The following is a 27116-nucleotide window of genomic DNA, read 5'->3' as shown; positions in this document are numbered from 1 at the left end:
AATCAGGAATATTCCCACAAAGGATAGTGAAAAGGACAATGTTTTCTAGTATAATATGTATATATTATACATATATAATATATATATTATTTATATATTATACATATATAATATATATATTATTTATATATTATACATATATAATATATATATTATTTATATATATTATACATATATAATATATATATTATTTATATATATTATATATAAATATTTAAATATATATAATATTTTTAAAGACTTTCATAAATGGTGAGATTTAAACCTTTAAAATGCAGTTTTTAAAAAGTTCCACAAAAAAGTTAGTTCAAGGCCAGGTACTGTGACTCACACCTGTAACTCCAGCACTTTGTGAGGCTGAGGCAGGAGGATCACTTGAGCCCAGGAGTTCAAGACCAGTCTGGGCAACATAGTGAGATGCTGTCTCCACAAAAAAAAAGAAATAACCAGGTGTGGTGGTGCATGCCTGTAGTCCCAGCTACTCAGGATGCTGAGGCGGGAGGATCCCTTGAATACAGGAGTTCAAGGCTGCAGTGAGCTATGATTGTGCCACTGTACTCCAGGCTGGGCTACAGAGCAAGATGGTGTCTCAATTACAAAAAAAAAAAAAAACAACAAAAAGTTCAAGTGTTTTTTGAGTCACTAGCTATAATTTTTGGGAAGCACTGTTAAATCTGAAGATTGGAAAAGTAGAAAGTATGTTAATAAAGTTGGAGTACTCTCCTAATGTGCTAAGTATGAATCACTTTCTGACCACAGAGTTCTTCCATGGTGTGACTTTATAAGGCCCACCATGAGGGAGAGTTCTGGAAACAGGAGGAATTCTACTGATTTAGTGGAATACAGAGGGTGAGGCATCTTGAGGTACCTCTGGGAGAGAATGAGTTTGGCAGCTGTGATGGGAGCATAAAAGGGAGTGATGGAAGGTGAGGTTAAGAAAGGTAGATACGGACTGTGTGTGGAGGCTCACACCAGTAATCCCATCAGTTTGGGAGGCCAAGGTGGGAAGATTGTTTGAGCTCAGGAATTTGAGGTTACAGTGAGCTATGACTGAACTGTAGCCTGTGTGACGGAGTGAGACCTTGTCTCAAAAAAATAAATAGGATCTTTTTTCATCCATTTCTTATTACTCTCCTTTATGCATCCAGTGCTGTCTGTGAATGTGAGGAGTCAGATATGGGAGGTTGTTGAAATAGCAGTCAGACTTTACCATTGATGGCTTATTGAGAATAAGAGAAAGGGAGGAGGCATAAGTGATTCTAAGATTTCAAGTCACAAAAAGCAAAACAGCTGTGGTTAGAACAAGTTTTGTTCTCTGACCAACACCCCCATGATTATTATTAGTTGGTGACAAGCTAGATGTAGCAGGGTTAGTCTGTGCTTGTGAACAAACTGATACTAACAGTAAACTAGATTGCAGTATTTTGTAACTTCAAAATTTGGCTTAAGTAAAATTAGATAATTGGAATTGGAAGGGCACATCTCGTTTCACATACCTTCATTTTACATGTGAGTTTGCTGAGGCTCACAGCATTTGATTTTTCCCAAGGTGTCCAAAGCCTTGGGAAAAGGGCCTCTTGTATTACAAAGGTGAAATTAGAATCTGGGTCTTCTGGCTTCCAGTACAGCAGTTTTGATACTTTTTGCAAGTTGCTTAGCATTGTTTTCATTTGATTTTTGTTTTATTGAGAGATCTGCAAATTTCAGGATATTTACAACTATAAATACTGATTTTTAAGATCTGTTATTTAGCTATCAAAATCTGGGGGAAAGATCTAAGTTAAATATGGAATTTAAGCAGATTGGCAAATTTATCTTCTCAGCAGATGATTTGGAATAACTCAAATAAGTGCTTAATCATAATAGCTGTGCTTAGTTGACTACAATTCTCATTGTGTGAGAATTGGTTGAACTAAAACCAGTTTAATCTGGCTCTGGGAAATATTCTATACTTGGCTGCCTGAAGTTAATGATAATGATCACAGAGTCATCCAATAAAACGTTAATTAAAACATTACTTTAGTGTTAAATCCCACTACTTGATTGTTATCTTTATCAAAGGATACTGCCTTTGGCAGAGTTACTATTTCAAAGAGGAAACAGAGCAATATGAAACTTAATTTTGTGGGGAAAAAAATCAGAAAAAGTATAGTTTCTGTTCTTACCAACCTTATAGCAAGGTGATATCTTTACAACTGCCATTTACAATTTAATTTTCTATCCCAAATGATTGATCTTCCTATATTTGCACAGAGGGCAATGAATGAATCCGCTCAAGGGTGGCATTGCCTGCCTCCTTCAACTGGTTGAATGACTGAAGGAACTGGTGGGTATTCTTTCTTGATGTGATTACATTATCTCATTTTCTTTTTGGAAAGCTATCATTCTGATACACTTCTGGTCCATTGCCCCCTTTTTTAGAATTGACAGTTTTCTATTTTTGTGGAAAATGGTCTCTACCCTCCCCATCATTGCTCCTTCAAATGACAGATAACCTTCTCCTGGGCTGATCAAGATGGGAGCAGTGGAAAGGAGGAGAAGGATCCCATAGCACTGTAGGTGGGCTGTTGGTTACTACTCACACAGAGTGAAGTCAAATAACTTTCAGCTCAGTGCCTTTTGGTGGCCTTTCTCATAAAATATCCAGTGTTAATTCATCCTATTTTTTATTATATATGTTTACCTTAACCAATGTTTATTAAACATACATTTTGATGGAAGTATTTTTACTCTTATTAATGTACAAACCATTTGACTAGAAATAAGCATAAATTAGGAATGCAGTTCTTACACATCTGTACCTATAGCTATCTCTCTTACTTTTTCTTCAATTAAGAGGTTTGTGGTAAATGATTTTATTCTCCAAGACTGGATATCTTTTCAAAAGAAGCTTAAAAGGGCTGCAGTAAACATGGGAGTACAGATATCCCTTTGACATACTGATTTCATTTCCTTTGAATATATATTCAATAATGGTATGCTGGATCATATGGTAGTTCTATTTTTAATTTTTTGAAGAACCGTCATAGTGTTTTCCATATAAATGCAGTGTATAAATGCACTGAAACATCACATTGTTACCCCATAAATATGTATAATTATGTGTCAGTTATAAATAAAAATTTAAAAGAAGCTGAAAATCATTCAAATACTTTCCCCACTTTGTTTTCAGGTCTAGTTGTATGTTTTACATTTAAGTCAAAATCTGATAAAACTGATAATTTTAAGATAATCATATTTGGTTTATTTTAAAATGTACATAGTCTACATTTTAAATCTCTGATGTAAGATTGCTGCTTTTTTTTTTTTTTTTGAGACCTAGTCTCGCCCTCTCGCCCAGGCTGGAGTGCGGTGTGCAATCTTGGCAATCTCCACAACCTCCGCCTCCAGGGTTCAAGTGATTCTTGTGCTTTGGCCTTCTGAGTAGCTGGGATTACGGGCACCCACCAGCATGCACAGCTAATTTTTTGTATTTTTAGTAGAGACGGATTTCACCATGTTGGCCAGGCTGGTTTTGAACTCTTGATCTGCCCGCCTTGGCCTCCCAAAGTGCTGGGATTACAGTTATGAGCCGCCTCATCTGACCAACACTGTAGTTTAATTGGAAGCTTTTTTGTTAGTAAAAGATAAACGAGCAATATGTCTTAAAATTGACATTTTAGATTTGATTAGTTAACAATAGTAATTGTATATGAATGACTGTTAAGTATACGATGGGCCTATTCTTGGAAGTACAGTATGATGGTTAATATGTGGGCTTTGGGCAAGTACTTAACTTTTACTGTATTCTTAGTATTTTGTGAAGATTAAATAAGAAAGATATTCATCAGCCAGGTGCGGTGGCTCACACATGTAATCGATTCTAGCACTTTGGGAGGCTGAGGCAGGAGGATCATGAGATCAGGATTTCAAGACCAGCCTGGCCAACATGGCGAAACCCCATCTCTACTAAAAATACAAAAAAAAAAAATTAGCCAGGTGTGCTGGCAGGTGTTTTTAATCCCAGCTACATGGGAGCCTGAGGCAGGAGAATCACTTGAACCCAGAAGGTGGAGGTTGCAGTGAGCCAAGATCATGCCATTGCACTCCAACCTGGGCTACAAGAGTAAGACTGTCAAAAAAAAAAAAATTCTCACAGAATCTGGCACATATTCAGAGCCTAAGAAGTGTTAGCCATTATTATAACATTATAACAGTGTTAAAACTGCACAATTGATCCACAGTCACAAACCAGAAAGCAGTTACCAGCAGTCTTTACTTCAATATGAATGAAATAATTCAACTTTTTTTCAGCTATTTTCTATAGATAAGACCTTTTACAAACAGAAATCTGACTGACACTAAATTGCCATTTCCTGGACTGTTGTATTTATAGAATGCTAAAAGCCATCATCGTACAGTATATTATATTAGTCATTAGAGACTCTTATTCTGGCATATCTCTAAAATACAGAAACCTGATATAAATATTCAGTAGTCTATTCCAGGGGAGTTTTGTCCAAGAAACTCAGCACCAGAGGTTATATGAGAAACAAGGTTGTTGTCAATAGACTTTGAGAATGTCAGTTACTGTGAGAACTGTACTTCCTTTAGCCACTTAACAATTATTTTTGCTTGTAATACAAGTTCAGGAACAGATGATATTATAGAATTAGCACTTGTCCCTTCTAGTAACTGATCTAGTCTGATTTTCGGGACCTGAAGATTTGTAAGTATATTCATACTTATCAGACAGTAAAATACTTAATATAAAAGATACACTTTTAATTTAAGCCTATTCAAGTGGCCTTTTTTGTGTGTCTGTCTTGGGACAGTAAAGACTCATCTGAGCTTTGATATTTTCCTTTTTTGCTTGAAGTCACTTTCTCCAGTAATTTTTGTTTTTTTCTTCATAATCTATGCTTCCCAAGGGAGGCTTCTTAAATATAATTTTAAAATAAGTGAATCGATTATTTTCATTTTTAAAACTGCACAAAATAAGTATATATTTTTCTGACCTTTATAGGAGGTAATTTTTTAAATAATAAGGTTTGTTTTTAGAGCAGTTTTATGTTCACAGCAAAACCCTACAGAACCTTCCCATATATCTGCTGTCTCCACATGCACACAACCTTCCCATTACTGATATCCACCCACCCCAGCCAGTGGTACTTTCTTTTTTCTTTTTTTAAGGCAGAGTCTCACTCTGTCACCCAGGCTGGAGTGCAGTAGCACGATCTTGGCTTACTGCAACCTCTGCCTCCCTGTTCAAGTGATTCTCCTGCCTCCACCTCCCAAGTAGCTGGGATTACAGGTGCTCACCACCATGCCCAGCTAATTTTTGTATGTTTAGTAGAGACAGGGTTTCACCATGTTGGCCAGGCTGGTCTCAAACTCTTTACTTCAGGTTATCTGCCTGCCTCAGCCTACCAAAGGGCTAGGATTACAGGTGTGAGCCACTGCACCTGGCCCTAAGTGACTTTTAAACTGCTCTAAAAAGTGTAAATTTGGGCTCTTATTAGTAAATAGTGGGGTCCATTATGGAGATTTAATCCAACATAATCATATTTACATTTTATAGAATTCTAATAAGGGAGGTGAAAATGGATGGGAAGGGTAAGAGACAAGATGCAGAGAGACCAATGAAAGTGATGATGTCCTTAGTGGTACTGGCAGTGAGGAGTATAAACCAAAAGTATATACACAAAATAACTGGTAGTGGAATACAGTACCACACTATTAATCTGAGCATGCATCCCCTAACTCCCCAAGTGTAAGACTTCTGGAAGCCCCAGTTTATTCCTGGCACTTTAACTCCCTCTTTATTAACTGAGAACACCTAGCTGTAGGTGCAGACCCCACTCTGCCTTATCCAGGAATCTAGAACTAAGTGCAAGATTACTTCCCCTGAGTTTCAGGAAGGAACAGGAAATATGGAGTCAAATTCCTGGCTTTTATTTAGCTTTGGCACATTAATCAGGTCAGGCTGCCATAACAAAATACTACAGACTGGGTGACTTAAACAACAGAAATTTATGTTACCATAGTTGTGGAGTTTGGGAACCCAAGATCAAGATGCCAGCTGATTTTATTTCTGCTGAGGCACTCTTCCTGGCTTGCTTGCATAGCCTCTGTATGAACCTTCATCTTTTAAGAGAATATAAAGAATATAATATTTCTTTATAATATCAGTTATACGGGAGTAGGACCCTGTTGGTATAAGCCCATTTATTCTTAATTACCTCCTTAAACGCCCTATCTCCAAATACAGTCTCCTTGAGGTTTAGGGCTTCAACATACAAATTTGAGAAGGGACACAATTTAGCCCATAGCAGTTGGTAACCTCATTTCAGAGTAAAGGGTGGTCCAGTGACTATTAAAATCACCAGTTACTTAGTTTCCAAATATTTGGAGATTTTCCAGATATCTCCTACTGATTTCTAATTTAATTCCCTTGTGGTTGGAGAACACACTTTATGATTTAAATTCTTATTAATTTATTTTTATTTATTTTTTTAGAGCTAGGATCTCACTGTGTTGCCCAGGCTGAAGTGCAGAGGTACAATCCTAGCTCACTGAATCCTCAGACTCTCAGGCTCAAGCTATCCTCCCATCTCAGTCTCCCAAGTAGCTGGACTACAGTTTCACATCCCTGAGTCTGGCTAATTTTGTGTGTGTATGTGTCGAGGCAGTGATCTTATTTTGTTGTCTAGGTTGTTCTTTAACTCCTGAGCTCAAGTGATCCTCCCGATTTAGCCTCCCAAAGTGCTGGCATTACAGGTGTGAGCCGCTGCGCCTGGTCTAAGTCTCTTTGAATTTATTGCGACTTGTTTCATGGCCCAGAATATGATCTATCATGGTAAATGTTTTGTGTGTATCTGGTAAGGATCTACATTCTGCTTTTGATGGTGGAGTGTTTCATAAATGTCAGGTCAAGTTTTCTGTATTTTTAGTGATACTTTGTTAATTGTTCTATGGACTATTATTGAAAGAGGGTATGTTGAAGTCTCCAAATAAAATTGTGGGTATTTCTTTTTCTCCTTACATTTCTATTGTTGTTTGCTTCATATATTTTGAAGCTATGTTGTTAAGTGCATAAATGTTTAGGGCTGTTATACACTCTTGGTGATTGGTTTTTTTATCATCATGAAATAGACCTCATCATTAGCAATATCATTTTTTTCTGAAACCTGTTTAATCTGATATTAATATAACCACCCCACCTTTTTTTTTAAATTAGTGTTAGCATGATGTATCTTTTTTTAACCTTTAATATTTAAATTATGTCTTCGTATTCAAAATTGACCTCTGGCTGGGCACAGTAACTCATGCCTGTAATACCAGCACTTTGGGAGGCCAAGAGGGGCAGATCACCTGATGTCAGGAGTTCAAGACCAGCCTGACCAAGATGGTGAAACTCCATCTCTACTAAAAATACAAAAAATTAGTCAGGTATGGTGGTGCACGCCTGTAGTCCCAGCTACTCGGAAGGCTGAGGCAGGAGAATCACTTGAACCCAGGAGGCAGAGGTTGCAATGAGCCAAGATCACGCCACTGTACTCCAGTCTGGGTGACAGAGCAATACTCTGTCTCAAAAAAAAAAAAAAAAAAAAATTGACATCTTGTAAGTAGTATATAGTTGTATCTTGCTTTTAAAAAATCTAATCTTACAACCTCTGCCTTTTAATAAGATACTATTCACATTTAAGGTGATTGTTGATGTAGATGGGCTTAAATCCGCTATCTTACAATTTTGTTTGTCCCATCTTTCTTTGTGCCTTTTTTACTCTTTCTTTTTTTCTTGCTTTTTTGCCCAGGTTGGAGTGCAGTGGTGCGATCCTGGCAAGTGGTTCTCTTGTCTCAGCCTCGCAAAGTAGCTGGGATTACAGGCCCATACCACCATACCTGACTAATATTTGTATTTTTAATAGAGACAGGATTTCACCATGTTTGCCAGTCTGGTCTCAAACTCCTGACCTCAGGTGATCCACCTGGCCCGGCCTCTCCAAGTGCTGGGATTACAGGTGTGGCCCACCGTGCCCAGCCCCTTTTTCACTGTTCTTCTGACCTATTTGGAATTTTTTTAATTCTATTTTATCCCATTTGTTAATTTATTAATTATACCTCTTAGGTTTTGTTTTGTTTTTCACTACTAGTTACTTTAAGGTGCACACTGTTTTTAACTTGTTATAGGCTACTTCTAAGTGGTATAAACAAATACCACTTTGTTTATAGTATTAAGAAACTTCCATTACCTTCTTTGGACCTTTGTGCTATTGTTATGCATTTTATATCCAGACTGTTATAAATCCCACAATACATTGTGATTATTTTTCCTTTAAACGATTATATTTAAAAGTGACTTTAAAACTGAGAAAAAATTACTTTATGTTTACCTACATGATTTTGTGATTTCCAGTGCTCTTTATGTAGATACAGATTCTCGACTGTTATTTTCCTTCAGTCAGAAGAAATTCCTTTAACATTTTTGGTAGTGCAGGTCTGCTGATAGTGATTTTTTTTCAGTGTTTTGATGTCTAACGAAAGCATTCTACTTTGGTTTTTTAAACAACTCTAAATTGACGGGATGTTTTTTCTTTCACTGCTTCTCATTTCTCTGGAGATTCCTTCCTGTGTGCTACTCTCTTCTCTTTGGTGCTTTAACTACTTAGAACCTTCCGTTCTCATTCTTTTGCCACCAGTTTAGGGAGACTGCTGGCCTCTGTGTGACTTTCCCAGTGCTTCAGCCTGGAAACTTGCTCCAGACAGTAAAGTAGGGCAGTTGGGTTCACCTGTTTATTTCCCCATCTGGGGTAACAATCCTGACCTGTCTGCTGGCCAACATCTGAAAACAGTTCTTTTAAGTATTTTGAGTGGTTTAAGGTATGAGAATAAATTAGATCTGTTACTCTGTCCTGGCTAAAAACAGCCCAGTAATTATCAGAGTCAACAGTCATGTTAGCCACCCCATCAGCCTTGTGGAAGAATTCATAAAAGGGGTGAATATAGAAATTAGGTTTTCCCTCCAGCCTATCACCCAGTAGGAAGATAAGGCTTTTATGGTGAAGTCCTGTTCTCTTTGTGTACACAGACCCAGCCTGAGTAAAGAGAAAAAGTTCCCTTCTCCCCTAATATATCATTCCATTTCATAAATGAAGAAACAAACTAACATGCCTGAACTTGCTCAGATTGGATTTACTGGCACTTACTCCCTTCTTTGTAAAATTGAATTCTACAGTGAATGTTTTACTTACTGCAGTTACAAAACAGTTACTAAATGATAATTTTATTTTCAAATCTTTCCGTGAATTTTAGTTATCACTTTAACTTGGCCATCAGTTCCATCACATATAATCCCATCTCATTTCTTAAGGGGGGAAGATTGTATGCTTCATGGCATTCCTTGAATAAAATGTATTATGAATGAAATACTTCATGAAATCAGTAATTTCTTAATTTATATTCTGGTCCTTTATATAAAAACTTTACTAAGAATATCTTCTGACTGTATGGAGCAGTATGTTTATAGTCAGTTTTAAAATAAATACTTGTCAACTATACCGGGCTTGCTATTTAAAGGTTAAATATTAACTGAAAACAAATCTAATTCCTACCATAGCAAAGTGTGCCAAAAATCAAAGGGCAGAGTCTTTTTTCCCACAGATTTCTTAGGGGTAAGAATTATTATTTCACCTTTCTCAGCATTACTCAGTATTTGGATTTATGCCTACTTGATCAAAAAGCCTGTTTTTTTCCTCCCAGTTATGCTATAGTGTTTCACTATGACAGTTCCATAGAAAAGTATCAGATTTCAATATTTCAAGTTTAAAATTTGTTATGATTTTGGAATCTTATTTAACCCTTAGTAAAATTAACCTTTACATTATTACTTATTTAAACCAGTGGAAGAAATTATTATAAGCAACATGGTTCTCTAGCAAGAGATCATTTCTTACTAGAGAAATAAAGATTAAGAGACCTACTTGCTTAAGGCATAGTCAATATTTTATGCTCACTAAATTAAGGCACTATAACTTTTGAACTATAACTTTTAGTATCATGAACTAAAATTCAGGTGAAATTGGTCTTTTCCACTTTTAAGATGTAATTAATGGGTATACAGCTCCCTTCCTATAATGAAGGAAAAGTTATTTAAGAAATACTATCTGGCCGGGTGCAGTGTAATCCCAGCACTGTCAGTCAGCCTACACCTGTAATCCCAGCACTTTGGGAGGCTGAAGATGGAAGATCCCTTGAGGCCTGGAGTTGGAGACCAACCTGAACAACACAGCAAGGCTTCAGTCTCTACAGAAAAGTTTAAAAAAGTAGTTGGGCATGGCAGCACATGCCTGTGGTCCTAGCTACTTGGGAGGCTGAGGTAGGAGGATCACTTGAGTCCAGGAGTGTGAGGTTACAATGAGCTATGATCGTTCTGCACTGCAGCCTAGGCAACAGAGCAAGATCTTTTCTCCAAAAAAAAAAAAGAAAAGAAAAGAAAAAGGAAATACCATCGTTATTCTTGGCTAGGTGTAGTCTTGGTTTATATAACTAGCATCTTCACAATGTAGAATTAAATAATCACTTTGATAAATATTTCTAAGTGCCTATTGTGTGCCAGTCATGTTCCCAGTTGTTAGGTCTGTGTCAGTTAACAGAACTGACCAAAATCTCTGCCCTGTGGAATTTACAGGAAGCAGATGGATAATAACCATATTAAATAACTAAATAATAACAGTTTGTAAAAAGGATTCACTTGCTGATAGAATTGATTTAAATTCTGCCACAAACAAAAAAGTTCATGACTTCTGGAGAACTACATTACACAATGCAGGCAACACCCTAGTGAAGCAAGTGGTAGTTGTACAACTTTATGGTGGAATAGGTCTATTGCATATTTATTGACATTTATCCCCAAAGTAAATAATGTGCTAATGTAAAAGAGGACTGCCTATTCAATTTCAAAAAACATTTTGAGCCTTGTAATTTCTTGGGTCAGCATTGTGTTTTAGAACATTTTAGTTATTTGTCCAGCCAACAAGGAAATCTAACTTTTTATCAGTAGCTTTCAGTTTGGGTGTTAAATTCGAGATATTTTGCTTGCTTTAAAACTTGTTTCTTATATTAAAAAATGTAAAATGCATTCTAGAAATTATATATATATATGGCAAATGAGGCTTAGGTGTTTGTGTTGCTACTTGGATTTATCAGCTTTGTATCCTACGGAAAGTTAATATTATAAGTTGAATATTGTCCTTTTTCCCTTTATATCGTAATTCTTCACCTTAATATTTTCATCAACTCATAAAATCTTAAAGTTGGAAGATTTTTTTAAGAAGTGGTATGCTTTGGTAGTTATAGAAACCCAGAGCAAAGGAAGGTAATACGGGAGAATGTGAGTCTCATGAAATCCAGCGCAGTGCTTGTTTTTCAGTAACTAGTACTGCCTTACAGACAGTGAGACCTAGGCAAGAGTGAGATGTAGTGCAGAATTCCCAGACTTCAGTTTTCCACATACATGCTGAAATTTTAAAAACAAGTTTATTTTGTCATACGTGAGAAAAGGTAAATTTTTTTAAATTATGAGGCATATCATAGCTACAAACAGTATATATATTAAAGATGGTTTAGAAAACAGCAAAATGATCTCCCATGTAGTTGCTACACAGCTTAAGAAGCAGAACCTTATGTGCTGATTCCTGTGTTCCTCTCCTAAGTTACATCCCCAAAATATCCACTGTTCTGAATTCAGTGTTAATTATCTCTTTTAAAATATTTTATCACATATATAACCATAAATGATGTTGTTTAGCTTGTTTTTTAAACTTTTAAGTAAATAGAACCATGATTGAGACTTTTCCCATAGTACTTAAATTGAGAGCTTAAAAAGGGGAGACAAAAGGAGTAACTGTCCATTTTGATGTAATTATCAGTGGGCCTCAAGATGATTCTCTACTTACTGATAAAGTGTGTGACCTTGGGCAAATGATTTTACAAATTTAGGATTCTCATCTGTAAAATGGGGAAAGATGTATGTCACAACGTTTAGTTTTATTTTAAATTTAGCAAACACATATGAGGTATACTATGAGCTTTACAGCATTCTAAAAGTTATATAAATAATAACTCAATCCTTGTAACTGCCCTCTGAAAGTTGATACTATTATTATCCCCATTTAATTAGGTGAAAATACTGAGGAAAGAGTGTAACTTGTACAAATCCAAACAACTAGCAAGTAGCAGAGCTGGTTGACAAACTTCAGAGTTCAGCTCTTTACTACTCCCGTATGCTGCTTAATGAGGACTAAAATGAGGAGGCACACTTCACAACTTAGGTTGATGGAGATCATCTTTGTTTAATTGAAGGTTTGGGTTTTACATGAAAATGAATTTTATAGCCAATTTCCAAAGAGTTAGATTACTATAAAAACATACAACTTGTTTTTTAGATGGCACCTTATGATACTATAGTGTTTTAGTCATAATTTTGAACTTTGGTGGTTATTGTGTAGATACAGAGCAGAGATACTTGAATTTAAACCACACTCAATTTCAGAAAGTTGCTTTTAAAAGTCAGTCTATGGTAATTTTGTTACTTATCATAGTCAATAAGTTGGTTACTTATCCTAGTCAATAAGTTGATCACTTACCTTTTTTCATAATAGAGTGCTGAGGATTAAAATAGTTTTTTTGTGGATTAATAAGACTGAGAATAAAGACTATTTGCATACTAGAAAATACTGTTCTGTGGATAAGAATATGTATAACTAATATTAATAAAATAATAGTGTACACATAAAATTGCTCTTTCACTTATAGCCATGGCCACTATTTTTCCACTAATGTCAACTTTACCTCTTATTTTCTGCTTGAAGACTTTTCATGGTATATAAAATAACTTGTACTAGGTATTGAGAAACCTGAATTCTAGTTTGCTATTTCCTGGATTCTAGTATATTATTTAAGCAAGGAAGTTGATGTCTTTGTGCCTTATTTTCCTCATCTGGAAGTAAAGTAGATTAGGTTAGGATGATTTCTAAGATCCTTTACAATTCGCACTTAAACCAGATACACATGGCTGGGTGCGGTGGGTCATGCCTATAATCCCAGCACTTTGGGAGGCCAAAATGGGCGGATTACTTGAGTTCAGAAGTTTGAGACCAGCCTGACCAACATGGTAAAACCCCATCTCTACTAAAAATACAAAAAATTAGCTGGACGCGGTGGCTCACGCCTGTAATCCCAACACTTTGGGAGGCTGAGGCGGGCAGATCATGAGGTCAGGGGTTCGAGACCAGCCTGACCAACATGGTGAAACCCCGTCTGTACTTAAAAATACACAAATTAGCCGGGTATGGTAGCGTGCACCTGTAATCCCAGCTACCTGGGAGGCTAAGGCAGGGGAATTGCTTGAACCCGGGAGGCGGAGGTTGCGGTGAGTCAAGAGCATGCCATTGCACTCCAGCCTGGGCAACAGAGTGAGACTCCATCTCAAAAAAAAAAAAAACACAACAAAAAATTAGCTGGGCATGGTGGCAGGTATATATAATCCCAGCTACTCAGAGGCTGAGGTAGGAAAATCACTTGAACCCAGGAGACAGAGGTTGCAGTGAGCTGAGATCGCACCACTGCACTCGAGCCTGGGTGACAGAGCAAACCTCTGTCTGAAAACAAAACAAAAAACCAGATAAATGTAGCATATTCCTTTGAGATTGGAACACATAAATGAGAAGCCAAAAATATTTCAGTGTTTGTGGAAATTTAACCCATTAGTAGATATACATCTGTAAATTGTTAAGAATATTCCAAAGAAATGAATAGGTTGATATAACTATAAAGTTGTCAAATAGTGCTGACTTTTTCCTGAAGTGATTGATTTACACTGATGTGTCCTTTCCTTTTTCATGGTCATTTGTGATTAACGCCCTAAATTTTGGAGAAGTTTGGCTCAAGTTAGCAGTACAGTATGTCTGTGGAACAGAGTGAAATTTACCCATAAAGAGGTGAAATTCATGACCTTAGGTTGGTTTGCCAACACCCTACAGTAACCATTTAGAGCCTAGATGGCTTCTGTAAATTCTGGGGAAGAGTACAAAGTAAGTGAAAGATCAGTGTGGAAAAGAGTTAGGAATGGGCTCTTTCATGGAAAAGATTGGGAGTCTAGAAAGCTTTGGGTTGGTGGAAGGGAAAGGAGGAAGTCATACTTGATAGGTTTGGGGAAAAAAAAAAACTTTAAACTTGAGAGGATTGTAATAGAATGGCTTTTCAGGAAGATTAATCTGCATTAGGGTTCAAGATGGATAAGGAGAGGCCTAGAGTCCTAGACAATAGCTAGGAAACTGTTGTAGTAATTCAGGTGTAAAATAATAATAACCTAACTAGGTAACTGTTTGGGGGATAAAAAGGAAGAGTTTAATTCCAATAACAATTTAAAACAAATTAAGATTTAGTAATTTCAGGATTATACAGGAGAATCTCCTACCACTTGTGCCATAGACTTAGAAGGGAAGCAGTTAAACCTTCTTTTAGTCTCATTTTGAGATTTGGAAATAATTCTCTGAGTAATGATATTGCATATTTAATACTTTTCTAGAAAGGGCTATTGTATTACATGAATGACCATTGTGTTAAGAGAAGACTAAGAAAGTAGGCTTTTGTATTTATCATTTATACTCTTCAGAATAATTGACAATGTATGTCACATTTGTCTAATCTTCCATCGTCACCATCTACTGAGCTCACTATTTTCAAGGTCACCAATGACTTCCTTATTGTCAAATTCAATGGTCACTTCTTTGTTTATATTTTATTAAACTTCACCAGTGTTTGAGACCATTGAACATGCATTCCTTGAATTTTTTTTTCCTCTGGAAGCTTTTGTTATACCATACCTGACAGCTCCTTTTGCTGTTCATCTTCTTCCCTAATTGTTGGAGTGCCCCAGAGCTCTGTCATGAGTTCCCTGCTGTCCTCTAGCTACATACTCCTCTAGGTAACTCTTGATTCTAAATACTATCCAAATGCCAGTGATCTCCAGATCTATACTTAGAACCCCAGACAACTATAATAACCTAATTAGTACAGCTATTTTCATTCTTTCCCCTTACTCTTTTATCCACATAGCAGCCAGGGTTATTTTAAAATGTAAATCAGATTATGTGTTTCTCTAGTTAAAACCCTCTAATGGCTCCCCATTCTATTTAGAATAAAATCTAAACTTTTTACCCTACTTACAAAATCCTAGTCCCTGACCACCTTTCTAAACTTTTTTTTTATGAGACGGGGTCTTGCTGTGTTGCCCAGGCTGGAGTGCAGTGGTGCAATCATAGTTCACTGCAGCCTTGAACTCCTGGGCTCAAGCAATCCTCCTGCCTCAGCCTCCCAAGTAACCTCCCAACCACAGGCATATGCCACCACACCTGGCTTTTTTTTTTTTTTTTTTTTTTTAATAGAGACAGGATCTCATTGTGTTGCCCAGGCTGGTCTCAAACTCCTGGGCTTAAGCAGTCCACCCACCTTGGCTTCCCAAAGTGTTGGGATTGCGGATGTGAGCCACCATGCCTGGCTAAATGTCCATCTCTTACCGCTTTCCCTCTCCCCGCACTGCAATTTCAGCCTCATTCACCTTCTGGTTCCTGGGATTTGACTCGTCTGTTCCTTTGACACTGCTCAAAATGCTCTTTTCCGTAATTTTTGAATGACTAGCTCCTTGTCATTCAGATCTCAACTGAAATGTTATCTGCCTCAAAAAGCCCTCCCTAACCACCTGATTGATATGAAGCATGGCCATAGTCATTCTCATATCACATCACCCTTTCAATAATTATGACGTAGTACTTAGCATCTGATATTTTATTAGTTTGTTTTTGTTTTTCTCTGCCACCACTACAATATAAGCTCCAAGCCCCAGTGTCTACAAAAGTGCCCAGGACTTGGTAGTTTTATAATATTTGTTGAATAAATGAAGTCTTAATACCTACATCATAGTTATGTTAACTGAGAGTCCCATTCTTTGAGCATAACCTCTTCCACTAATATCCATTCTTATATCCATTCTTAATATCCCTTCTCAGATGCCTCAACTCACTTTTATGTGTTTCTCATATTATCAGTATGAGATTCCAGTTCTTACCTAATTTTTTAAATGTTTGTTTTTAAAAAGAAGAAGTGATTGAAATACTGAGTTCCAATTTCTCAATACCAGAACACTGTTACCTATGTGTGTCTTCACAAATGCCAGTATTAAGTAACCAAACTATGACCTACTTTTAATAGTAGGCCAGGCTCAGTGGCTTATGCCTGTAATCCCAGCACTTTGGGAGGCTGAGGTTGGTAGATCACTTGAAGTCAGGAGTTCAAGACCAGCCTGGCCAACATGGTGAAACCCCATCTCTACTAAAAATATAAAAATTAGCTGGATATGGTGGAGCACACCTGTGATTCCTACTCAGGAAGCTGAAACAAGAGTTGAACCCCAGAGGCAGAGGTTGCAGTGAGCCAAGATCATGTCACTGCTCTGCAGCCTGGGTGATAGAGTGAGACTCTGTCTCAAAAAAAAAAAAAAAAAAAAAAAAAAAAAAAGGAAGTGTATTAGTGCGTTCTCATGCTGCTAATAAAGACATAACCAAGACTGGGTAATTTATAAGAAAAAGAGGTTTAATGGACTCACAGTTCCACATGGCTGGAGAGGCCTCACAATCATGGCAGAAGGTGAAAGGCAGCAGGCAAGAGACAGTGTGTTCAGGGGAACTCCCCTTTATAAAACCATCAGATCTCGTGAGACTTATTCACTATCACAATAACAGAATGGAAAAACCCACCCCCATGATTCAGTTACCTCTCACAGGGACCCTCCCATGACACATGGGGATTATTACAATTCAAGGTGAGATTCGGGTGGGGACACAGAGGCAAACCATATCAGTAGGGGTTACAAAAATAATAACTTTATTAACTAAAAATATATGACACTGGAACTGCTGTTATTACATGTTATTTTTCAGTTAATAGGCAAACCATATCAGTAGGGGTTACAAAAAGTAATAACTTTGATTAATTAAAAATATATGACACTGGAACTGCTGTTATTACATGTTATTTTTCAGTTAATAGGAGTTACTTATCTAATGCTAGCCAGAGAATAGTGATTTATTTACAATTTAATATATGTGATTATGTGTTTGCTTTATAGGACTGATAATATTTTGTTGTGTATATGTCTGTCTATTGCTTGTATATGCTCGTGATTCCACAGACACATAATCGTAACATTGTTCTTAAGCATTGTGTTTTTACTTAGGTTGTAGACACATTTCCTTGTCAAAAGTAGATATATGTCAGTATTTTGGATATAACTGGACCACAGTATATTTAACCAGTCTCGTATTGTTGAATATTTAGGTTGATGCCAATTTTTTTAAGTTGGCATAAATATTTTCATAAATGTTCTTGAACATTTGGCTTGGTGTACTTGTTCTGATATTTCCTGGGGATAAATTCATGGAGAATTTTTATTCACAATACTCAGTTGTACGTCATGAAGTTAAAAGGACATTATTTTAATTTTTTTTTTCAGATAGAGTCTCACACTGTTGCCCAGGCTGGAGTGGCACAGTCCCAGCTCACTACAGCCTCAACCTCTAGGCTCAAGTGATCCTCTCTCCTCTGCCTCCCAAGTAGCTGGGACTGCAGGCATATGCCACCACACCTGGCTAATTTTTATAGAGATGGGGTTTTACCATGTTGCCCAGGCTGGTTTCAAATTCCTGAGCTCAAGCAATCTGCCTGTCTCAGCCTCCCAACATGCTGGGATTACAGGTGTGAGCCACTGCACCTGGCCGGACATTATTTTTAGATAAACTTTCTTAGTAGCAATTCCCTAGGTTGTTCCCAGGCCTCCTTTTCCATGTTAATCCATGGTATAAGATGCCTGGACTCTTTCTCCTACCCTGGCAGGCTTTAGAAATAAACAGATATATAACAGCCCAGCAATGGGAAAGACACTCTTCTTTCACTCTCTTTGAAATAGCTTTGAAGTAGCTCTGAGCCATCCTGGGTTTTTTTCCTAAATCAAGAAATATGTGTGTATGATGAGTAGTGATTCAGCTGGGCTGCTGATTAGAGTCTCTCAAGAAGGAGGTAGTGCTTCTGGTCTTTCTCCTGTGTTTTTTCTGAAGAACAAAGAATCATAAATTATCAGAGTTGAAAAAACCTGACAACAAGCCTAATTGAACCACTCACTTACATAAATCTCTTCAACCACACTCTGCCAAGTGTTTATCAAACTTTCCTTGAACGCCTCTAGCAATGAAGAGTTTACTTCTTAGTCTACTTCATCTATGGACCACTCCAGTTGTTCAAAGTTTTCCCAGTGGCTAAAGTTGTTAACATTTCTTGATGGACAGAACAGGTTGGGAATTTTAAGAAGCTGCTAAACTCCAGAACCAGAAGAGCATGCAAAAGCAGTCAGTCTGATTATAGCTCTGAGACAGCGTGGTGCAAGCACAGTCCTCATTGAGGGGCTTAGGTAGAGGGACCCCGAGAACTGTATTTTGATTGGTTACCAATCACCACTGTCCAGTGATCTGTCCTTCATAGCCTATGAAAATTTATAACATCCTTTCTGTTCTCTTCAATATTTTATGTCAAATAATTTTTCTTTTCTTTTTTTTTTTTTGAGACAATCTCGCTCTGTTGCCCAGGCAGGAATGCAGTGGCATAATCTCAGCTCACTGCAACCTTCACCTCCTGGGTTCAAGTGATCCTCCCACCTCAGCCTCCCAAGTAGCTGGGATTACAAGTGTGCACCACCATGCCTTGCTAATTTTTGTATTCTTAGTAGAGATGGGGTTTCACCATGTTGGTCAGGCTGGTCTCGAACCCCTGATCTCAAGTGTTGCACCCGCCTCAGCTTCCCAAAGTGCTGAGATTCCAGGAGTGAGCCACTGTACCTGGCCAAATAATTTATTTCTCCTAATGTGTAACTGGTAAGAAGGCCAGCAGTTCATATTTGTCTAGATTTGAAACATTTTGTTTTTGTAAAAGTAGACCTTTTCAGATGTTCTAAAATCAGACTTTATTTCTATGTCCTCAAAATACCAAGTTATATCTATTGAATTGTCTTTAGCCTGACATATTTCTCAGTTATTAGTCATTTTCTTCAGTAAATTCTGCTCTTGTGTTTAGAGGTTGACATTATAAAAATTTTAATGATGTGACTTTTCTTTAAAAAAAATTTTATTGCCAGTTTTCAAGGACAATCTATAACTATGTAACTTTTCTGAGAACTACTATGATTTAGTATTCTTATTTATTAAAATTAGACATTCTTCTTGACAAATTTCTAAAATTTGTCATCACAAATCGCTAGTACTCAGGTAATATTTTATATGTTTGAAAATACCATTATATAATCCATAGTATTCCTTTCAATACTTATGTAATAGTTACATTGGTAATTAACAGATAATTAGTATCATCTCTAATCTTTGTTTCATATTTTCCATCCAAACATTTAATACCCTAAGTTCAGCAAGTCATCTGAGGGATTGTAAACTCCAATTATGGGTTTGTTTAGTTGACTCCCTACAGAGATAATGACCAAAGCAACCAAAATTTAGTCAATGTTACATTATTTAAAAGTGGCTTAGGGCAGTGGCTCACACCTGTAATCCCAGCACTTTGGGAAGCCAAGGTGGGAGAATTGCTCAGGAGTTTGAGGTTACAGTGAGCTATTATCACACCACTGCACTACAGCCTGAGCAACAAAGCAAGACCCTGTGTATTTAAAAAGAAGAAGAAAATACTTTTTAGTAGCTGTTTGGTTTTTATTACTTCAAACTTGATAATTCCTGCTGCAAGAGTTAGCCACTCCCTGCTAGGAACTTTGGAGATACATTACAGTTTTGCAGGCACAAGGATAACAAGTCTTAGAGTCCTGGTGATACCTGTCTTTCTGTTGCTCTCTCATTGCACTTTCCCCAACCTCATCCCCACTTTGTATGTCCTTTCCTAACCTGACCTGTTAGTTTCCCATAGTTTTGTCACTTGCAGAAATGATCAGGTGATCTTTTAGGATATGTACAGTGGTAGTGGTAGTGTTTAAAAAGTAGTTTTAAGAGACATCCTTGTTAAGAGTAAAGAAAAAATGATGAGGGAAATGATGAGTTTTTAGCCAGGCTTTGGTACACAGTATCTGGGGAGATCATATACATTTATGCTCTGGTTAGAGGCCTGCAGATGAGTTACAGTTGATTCCAAGGTGATAATGCAGAGGTAGTCAGCCAATTATGTGTTACAGTTATGTGGATTTGGATCTAAAAGAATTATGGGCTATCTTACAAAGTGAATTTTACACCTTTTTTTTTTTTTTTTTTTGAGACAAAGTTTTGCTCTTGTTGCTCCAGACTGGAGTGCAATGGTGCAATCGCAGCTCACCACAACCTCCGCCTCCTGGATTCAAGCAATTCTCCTGCCTCAGCCTCCCGAGTAGCTGGGATTACAGGCATGAGCCACCATGCCTATCTAATTTTGTATTTTTTTTAGTAGAGACAGGGTTTCTCCATGTTGGTCAGGCTGATCTTAAACTCTCAACCTCAAATGATCCATCCTCCTCAGCCTCCCAAAGTGCTGGGATTAGAGGCCATGAGCCACCACACCCAGCCAAATTTTACATCTTTAAAGTGTTTAATGATACTCAAAAGTAGAGACTATATAATGTTATGTCTTATGTTAAGATTAAAATAAGATTAAAAGCTATATTGTATGAACCTAAGTTTTTTGTTTGTTTTGTTTTGAGACGGAGACTTGCTCTGTCACCAGGCTAAAGTGCAGTGGCACGATCTGGGCTCACTGCAACCTCCGCCTCCCAGGTTCAAGCGATTCACCTGCCTCAGCCTCTTGAGTAACTGGGACTACAGGCACACACCGCCATACCCAGCTAGTTTTTTATATTTTAGTAGAGATAGGATTTCACTACGTTGGCCAGGATGGTCTCGATCTTCTGACCTCGTGATCCACCCCACTCAGCCTCCCAAAGTGCTGGGATTATAGGCATGAGCCACCTCACCTGGCCCCAAGTTTGTTTTAAAAGTTGTATACATGCTAAAAATAAGGCTATAAAGTTAACAATAGATATCTCTGAATAATTAGTTATATTTGTCTTATTCTCTGAATTTTATAAATTTCTCAGTGAATGTGTTACTTTTTAATTAGAAAATCATTATTTAAATTTTGAAATAGTCACATTTTTGGAAAGTTTTATTTTTCCCTATGTTTTAGTGTGCTCAGGCTGCCATAAAATATTATAGACTTGGGTGGCTTAAACAACAGAAATTTATTTTCTCACAGTTCCAAAGGCTGGAAGTCCAAGATCGGGTTGCCAGCATGTTCAGGTCGTGGCAAGAGCGCTTCTGGTTGACAGACAGCTGCTTTCTCTCTGTGTGCTTATGTGGCCTTTCCTTGAAGAGAAAGAAAGGAAGAGAGAGTCACATGCAGGCTGTGGGAGCTGGGGGAGAGCAGGGAGAGAGATCACTTTCTCTTCTTTTAAAGCCACCTGCGTTATCACCCTTATGACCTCATTTAATTGTAATTGCCTCCTAAAAGCCTTATTTTCAAGTAGCTTCATGGTAGCAGTTACAGCTTCAACATATGAATTTCAGTTTAGCCCATCACTCAAAATTCTCTTTTACAGACTAGCAATTTTTTTTTGATGAGTATCTTCTCTAATTTCATAACAGTATATTTTAGTTACTAGTCAAGGTGCTTTTGATTGCAAATAATTTACTCAACAAGCTTAAAGGAATTGATTACTAGGGATGCAGAGTTCTCTCTCAGTAGGTCTTATGAGGGACTGGAACATTGTGAGGAATCAGGCAACTACTTTTTCTGGGTTTCTTTCATTTTTTTTTTTTTTTGACATAGTTTCGCTCTTGTTGCCCAGGCTGGAGTGGAATGGTGCAATCTCAGCTCACTGCAACTTCCTTCTCCTAGGTTCAAGCACTTCTCATGCCTCAGCCTCTGGAGTAGTTGGGATTCCAGGCATGTGCCACTGCCCAGCTAATTTTGTATTATTTAAGTAGAGATGGGGTTTTTCTGTGTTGGTCAGGCTGGTCTTGAACTCTCTACCTCAGGTGATCTGCCCACCTTGGCCTCTCAAAGTGCTGGGATTACAGGTGTGAGCCACTGCACCCAGCCTACTTTTACTACCTTTTCTGGCTTTCTGTGGCTACAAAGTCTCTTGTCTCTCTCATTCACTATCTAGCTTACTTCATTCTCCCCTTTTTGCTGTTCCATGCCATGGCAGTCTATGGTCATTGCTTAGCTCCTGGGTGTATATTGCCTCAGTTTAAGTCATAGCAGACAGGGAAAAACTAACATCTCTGAATCCTAACTCCAGTGTCCTAGGAAAGAGACTTTGACCCGGGATGGGTCAGGTGCTCACTTTGAATCAATTGGCTTTGGTGGGGTTGGGGAACAGGGTCATACTGTTTTTGTTTTTGTTTTTTTAAATAAATAGAGACAGGGTCTCCCTCTGTTGCCCAGGCTGGCCTTGAATTTCTAGGCTCAATGGATTCTCCTGCCTCAGCTTCCAACCTGGGGTCACACAACTTAAAGAAGGCAGCCGGTGTTCACTCTTGACAATGGCCACAGTTAAAGCCTTGCTCTATGTGGTCTTCCTAAAGCTCTTTCAGATAGCTAGGCAGCTGTTACTTTCATTTAACAGGAGAAAATATTAAGTGGCCTGTCTCAAGCAACATAACACTACCATAGAACCCTTCCTCACCACTGTCTTCCACCACATACCCCTGCTCAACTACTGACCATCAGTTTGTGCTGTTATAATATAGACTGCTAACCTCTGTACTAGTGGTTATCACAGTACATTATAATATGTATTTGTTGTGTCTACTGCTCTAAGAATTTTTAAAGTATATGATCCATTTATTTTTTAACTTTTGGGGATGTATGATAAAGTGGATTAATTGACTAAGACTAGAACTAGAGCCCAGATTCTGGAGCTAAACTGTCCAGCTCCAAAAATTCACCTTTGCTACTTCCTAGCTGGGTGATCTTGGGCAAGTTACTTAACCTCTCCATGCTTCATTTATCTGAAAAATAGACGTAATAGTCCTCACCTTCTAGAGCTGCTCTGAGGATTAAATGAGTTGATGTGTAGAAAGTACTAAGAACTGACAGTGATAAGTTAGCAAATGTTGGCTATATTTTATGTTGTAAATGGTCACTTTAGAGAAACTTTACAGAATGGTCTTAAAATACCAGTTCAATAAAGTTTACTCCCAAGGCTTCTTCCTTTCCTGATAAGCCTTCCAGAAACTAGAAAAGACCATTCTTCATCATACCCTTCAAAGCTATTCATAATCTGGCTCCAGTCCTTCTTTTTGCATGCTTTCTCTACATGAAATCTCTGCTCAAATTGCATCTTTTCTCTGCCCATTCCATGCTGCATTGTTCTGTTTGTTTTAAAAATTCTCTGAATCCTAAAGGTTACAAAATTAGGAACTATGTACATATGACTCTGTGTTCCCCTATCACCTGGTAAGGTATAATAGGCATTTGAAATATTTGTTGCTTAATTAGCAGAGATAAGAGCAACATTTTATACAATAATTATACAAAAAATTGAATAGTGTGTGCAGTTTTGTGTATGAATGTTCAACTTGTATAGCAAGTTAACAGTTTTTAAAATTAACTGTTAGAAAACTAACAGCACTCATGAGAAATACTTAAATTACCATAACTACATGAAAAAAAATCTACAGATTGGATTGTTTGAAACTGTAATAACCAAAATACCATACTCCATATATTACAAATCACACTTTCTGCCACTGCTTGATAATTATAGCATTTCTTCCTTAGAAACCGTTATTACTATACAGTAAAAGCACAGAGCACCCCATGACTATGAATTTTCATGTCACAGGATTAGCAGTATGAGCATAAGGAACTAGTTAAGGAAGGGAGGGGGAGAGAAAGAGAAACATGCAATTGGATCTGTGTCTTTTTCTAATATGTAAATAGTAGCAATAGAACATCTTAGCTAAAAATACGACATAAGACATTTTAACCTTTTAACTATTAGTGATGATTTGTGTGCAAAAACTATTATACCTGACATCCAAACATGTAATATAGGACGATAAATGTATTTCTAAACCTTCAGTGCTTTAACTAACGTTCATATAAAAACAATTTTATTCCATAATTTTAACCAGTTCAACTAGAATTTGGAATTATCCATCATCTCCTCACTTCTGAATAGTTTGTGAATCGAAAGTTTAGTATATTTTGATTATCTCATTTTTATTATTTTCACTCCTTGTTAATCAATATACTTAAATGTGTAATGTGACATTGGTTATTCTAGGCATGCCAGATGAGTTCTTATTAAGAGTACATTAAACTGAGAACCCTTTGTCCCTTTTTTATTTCAGATACTCTGGATGAATATTTTGAATATGATGCAGAGGAGTTCTTGGTCTCTTTGGCCTTGCTGATAACAGAAGGACGAACACCTGAATGTTCCGTAAAAGGTCGAACAGAAAGCTTTCATTGCCCTCCAGCGCAGTCTTGTTATCCTGTAACTACCAAACATGAATGTAGTGACAAGCTGGCCCAGGTGAGAATCTTGTGTTGAATGCTTTTTATCTTTTATATAACCTTATCTTTTATATAAACTAGTTTATGTTCCATCATCATCTTTATTATATTACAATTATAATTGTCACATTTCAATATAAAATTTATGATAATCATAAAGGAAAAAAATCTGAATCCTGGACCATAGATAATAACCTTGGCTCTCAAATAAGGCTCTTGAAGGCATGGTAGATAGCTTTGCTGATCAGTGGGGAGGTGGGTACCCAATTTCATACCTGCCATCTCATAAGCTAGATTTCAGACTCTCTGCTGTTGAATTTTGCTTGCGTTATTTTTAGAGTCTAAGCCCTGGCTCATCCACTTTGTGTTCTTATTCATTTGGTAAACTGATGTTGTTTTGATTATTTTCCCCACATTAACCAATTTCCCTTTTGTATTCATTTTTTTTAATGGGAGGATATTTTTTGTTAACGTTTTTGTGTAGCATTGTTAAACATATTTTGGTGCAGGTAGCATATACTTTGCTTTAAGAATTTTTCTTCCACTTACTAGTTTCTCAAATGTGGTCCAAATATTTAAACTTTAAAAATCTTGTCTATTTTGAGGCCGAGTACAGTGGCTCACGCTTGTCATTCCAGAACTTTGGGAGGCTGAGGCAAGCAGATCACCTGAAGTCAGTAGTTCGAGACCAGCCTGGCCAACATGGTGAAACCCCATCTCTACTAAAAATACACAATTAGCTGGACATGGTGGTACATGCCTGTAAATCCCAGCTACTTGGGAGGCTGAGGCAGGAGAATTGCTTGAACCCGGGAGGCAGAGGTTGCAGTGAACTGAGATCATGCCATTGTACTCCAACCTGGGTGACAAGAGTGAGACTCCGTCTCAAAAAATATGTATCTTTGAGTGTTTAATGAAAATGAGTTTTTAATATTTTGGTGTTCAGATTTAAGTAGTAATCTTTCCTGTGAAATGATGAAATTAATAAAGTAGGCAAGGCTGAGTCAACTGAGAGGCCTCTCAGACATTATATATAGTAGTTCTTTTTCCACAAGATAGAGCAAAGATAAAATCCTCAAGATAATTTGCATTATAACGTTCAATACTGGCCAGGTGCAGTGGCTCACACCTCTAATTCCAGCACTTTGGGAGGCCGAGGCAGGCAGATCACCTGAGGTCAGGAGTTTGAGACTAGCCTGGCCAACATGGAGAAGCCCCATCTTTACTAAAAGTACAAAAATTAGCCTGGTGTAGGGGATAGGTACCTGTAATCCCAGCTACTCAAGAGACTGAGGCAGGAGAATTGCTTGAACCCAGGAGGCGGAGGTTGCAGCAAGCCGATATGACGCCACTGCACTTCAGCCTGGGCGACACAGCGAGACTTAGCGTCAAATAAAAAAAATAAAATAAATGCTCAGTACTAATCCTTGCACTCTAGAGCTCACTAGCATAGATATATTATTAAATGAGGACACCTAGATAGCCAATTCTGAGCAAAACTCTGCAATAGATGACTCATTTCTCATACAGATGTCTACTTTACAATTATAATTTTCTATTTTAAATACAAAATTAGGTGGGTTTTTGAGACATTTTGCTTGTATTCATTTTCTCTAAGTGCCGCCAAGCCAGACGAACTAGGTCTGAGGTCACATTGTTGTGGAAGAATAACCTTCCAATCATGGTGGAAGTGATGCTACTCCCAGACTGCTGCTACAGCGATGATGGGCCCACCACAGAAGGAATTGATCTAAATGATCCTGCCATTAAGCAAGATGCATTATTATTAGAAAGATGGATCTTGGAGCCAGTTCCTCGACAGTAAGTTGTAGAACATAGTTCGAAGTTGTTCTTGGTAAATCAAGTTTTTTTTATTAATTCTGATAAATTATTTAAGTATATATCTTTGAATTCCTCTGTGTAATAAAATTGAGATAGTATTTATATTTGGCACTAAATATAAGTAAATATAGTACTTACATTTACTAATTGTGACTTCAAGTGACATCGTAAGTGCATTCCTATGCTCTTCAAAGCACACATCCTGAGTGATAAGTTTATGTCAGCTTCTACCATTCTAAAATTGAGTCATTTTGTACTTGCTGACATTTAAATTATGCTTTGTTACTTCCCTTAGGAATGGTGACCGATTTATTGAAGAGAAGACGCTTCTGTTGGCTGTCCGCTCATTTGTGTTTTTTTCTCAGTTAAGTGCATGGCTGAGTGTTTCTCATGGTGCTATTCCACGAAATATTCTCTACAGGTATGTCTAGGGCAAAAAAAAAAAAAAAAAAAAAAAAAAAAGGACATTGCGTATTCAGCCACATTGGTTAGCAACCAAATGGTATCTTATCTTTTAAATAGATCATTTCCTTCACTTATAAATATATGTGGATAAAATTTACTGAGGTTTTTCAAAACAAGTTAGAGAAATTTAGATTGAATCAGTATGAATTTTGTTGTGTTAAATTTGATATGGAGTAATATCAAGAGAACTTTCTTTTAAGCTTACTTTAGAG

The 27116-nt window shown here is 37.3% G+C and overlaps 1 protein-coding gene across 6 annotated transcripts in view; it reads left to right on the top strand.

Annotated features, from left to right (window-relative positions):
* The window catches only part of ATOSA (atos homolog A), a 116953-nt gene that overhangs the window by 60177 nt on the left and 29660 nt on the right, over positions 1 to 27116 (top strand). For all 6 annotated transcript variants that reach the window (XR_001105667.2, XM_012442305.3, XM_012442302.3 and 3 more), the window contains exons 3-5: positions 24432 to 24616; positions 26216 to 26418; positions 26735 to 26860. Coding sequence is in view for 5 of the 6 variants with exons in the window: in XM_012442305.3 (XP_012297728.2) it covers positions 24432 to 24616; positions 26216 to 26418; positions 26735 to 26860 (514 nt within the window). In the remaining variant the exon portion in view is untranslated. The remainder of the gene's footprint in view (positions 1 to 24431; positions 24617 to 26215; positions 26419 to 26734; positions 26861 to 27116) is intronic.

This window comes from Aotus nancymaae, unplaced genomic scaffold, assembly GCF_030222135.1.
Source record: "Aotus nancymaae isolate 86718 unplaced genomic scaffold, 86718_ANA_hifiasm-v0.15.2.pri h1tg000062l, whole genome shotgun sequence".
NCBI lineage: Eukaryota > Metazoa > Chordata > Mammalia > Primates > Aotidae > Aotus > Aotus nancymaae.
Note: the sequence above shows the minus strand (reverse complement) of the source record. Positions and strands in the feature narration are given on the sequence as shown.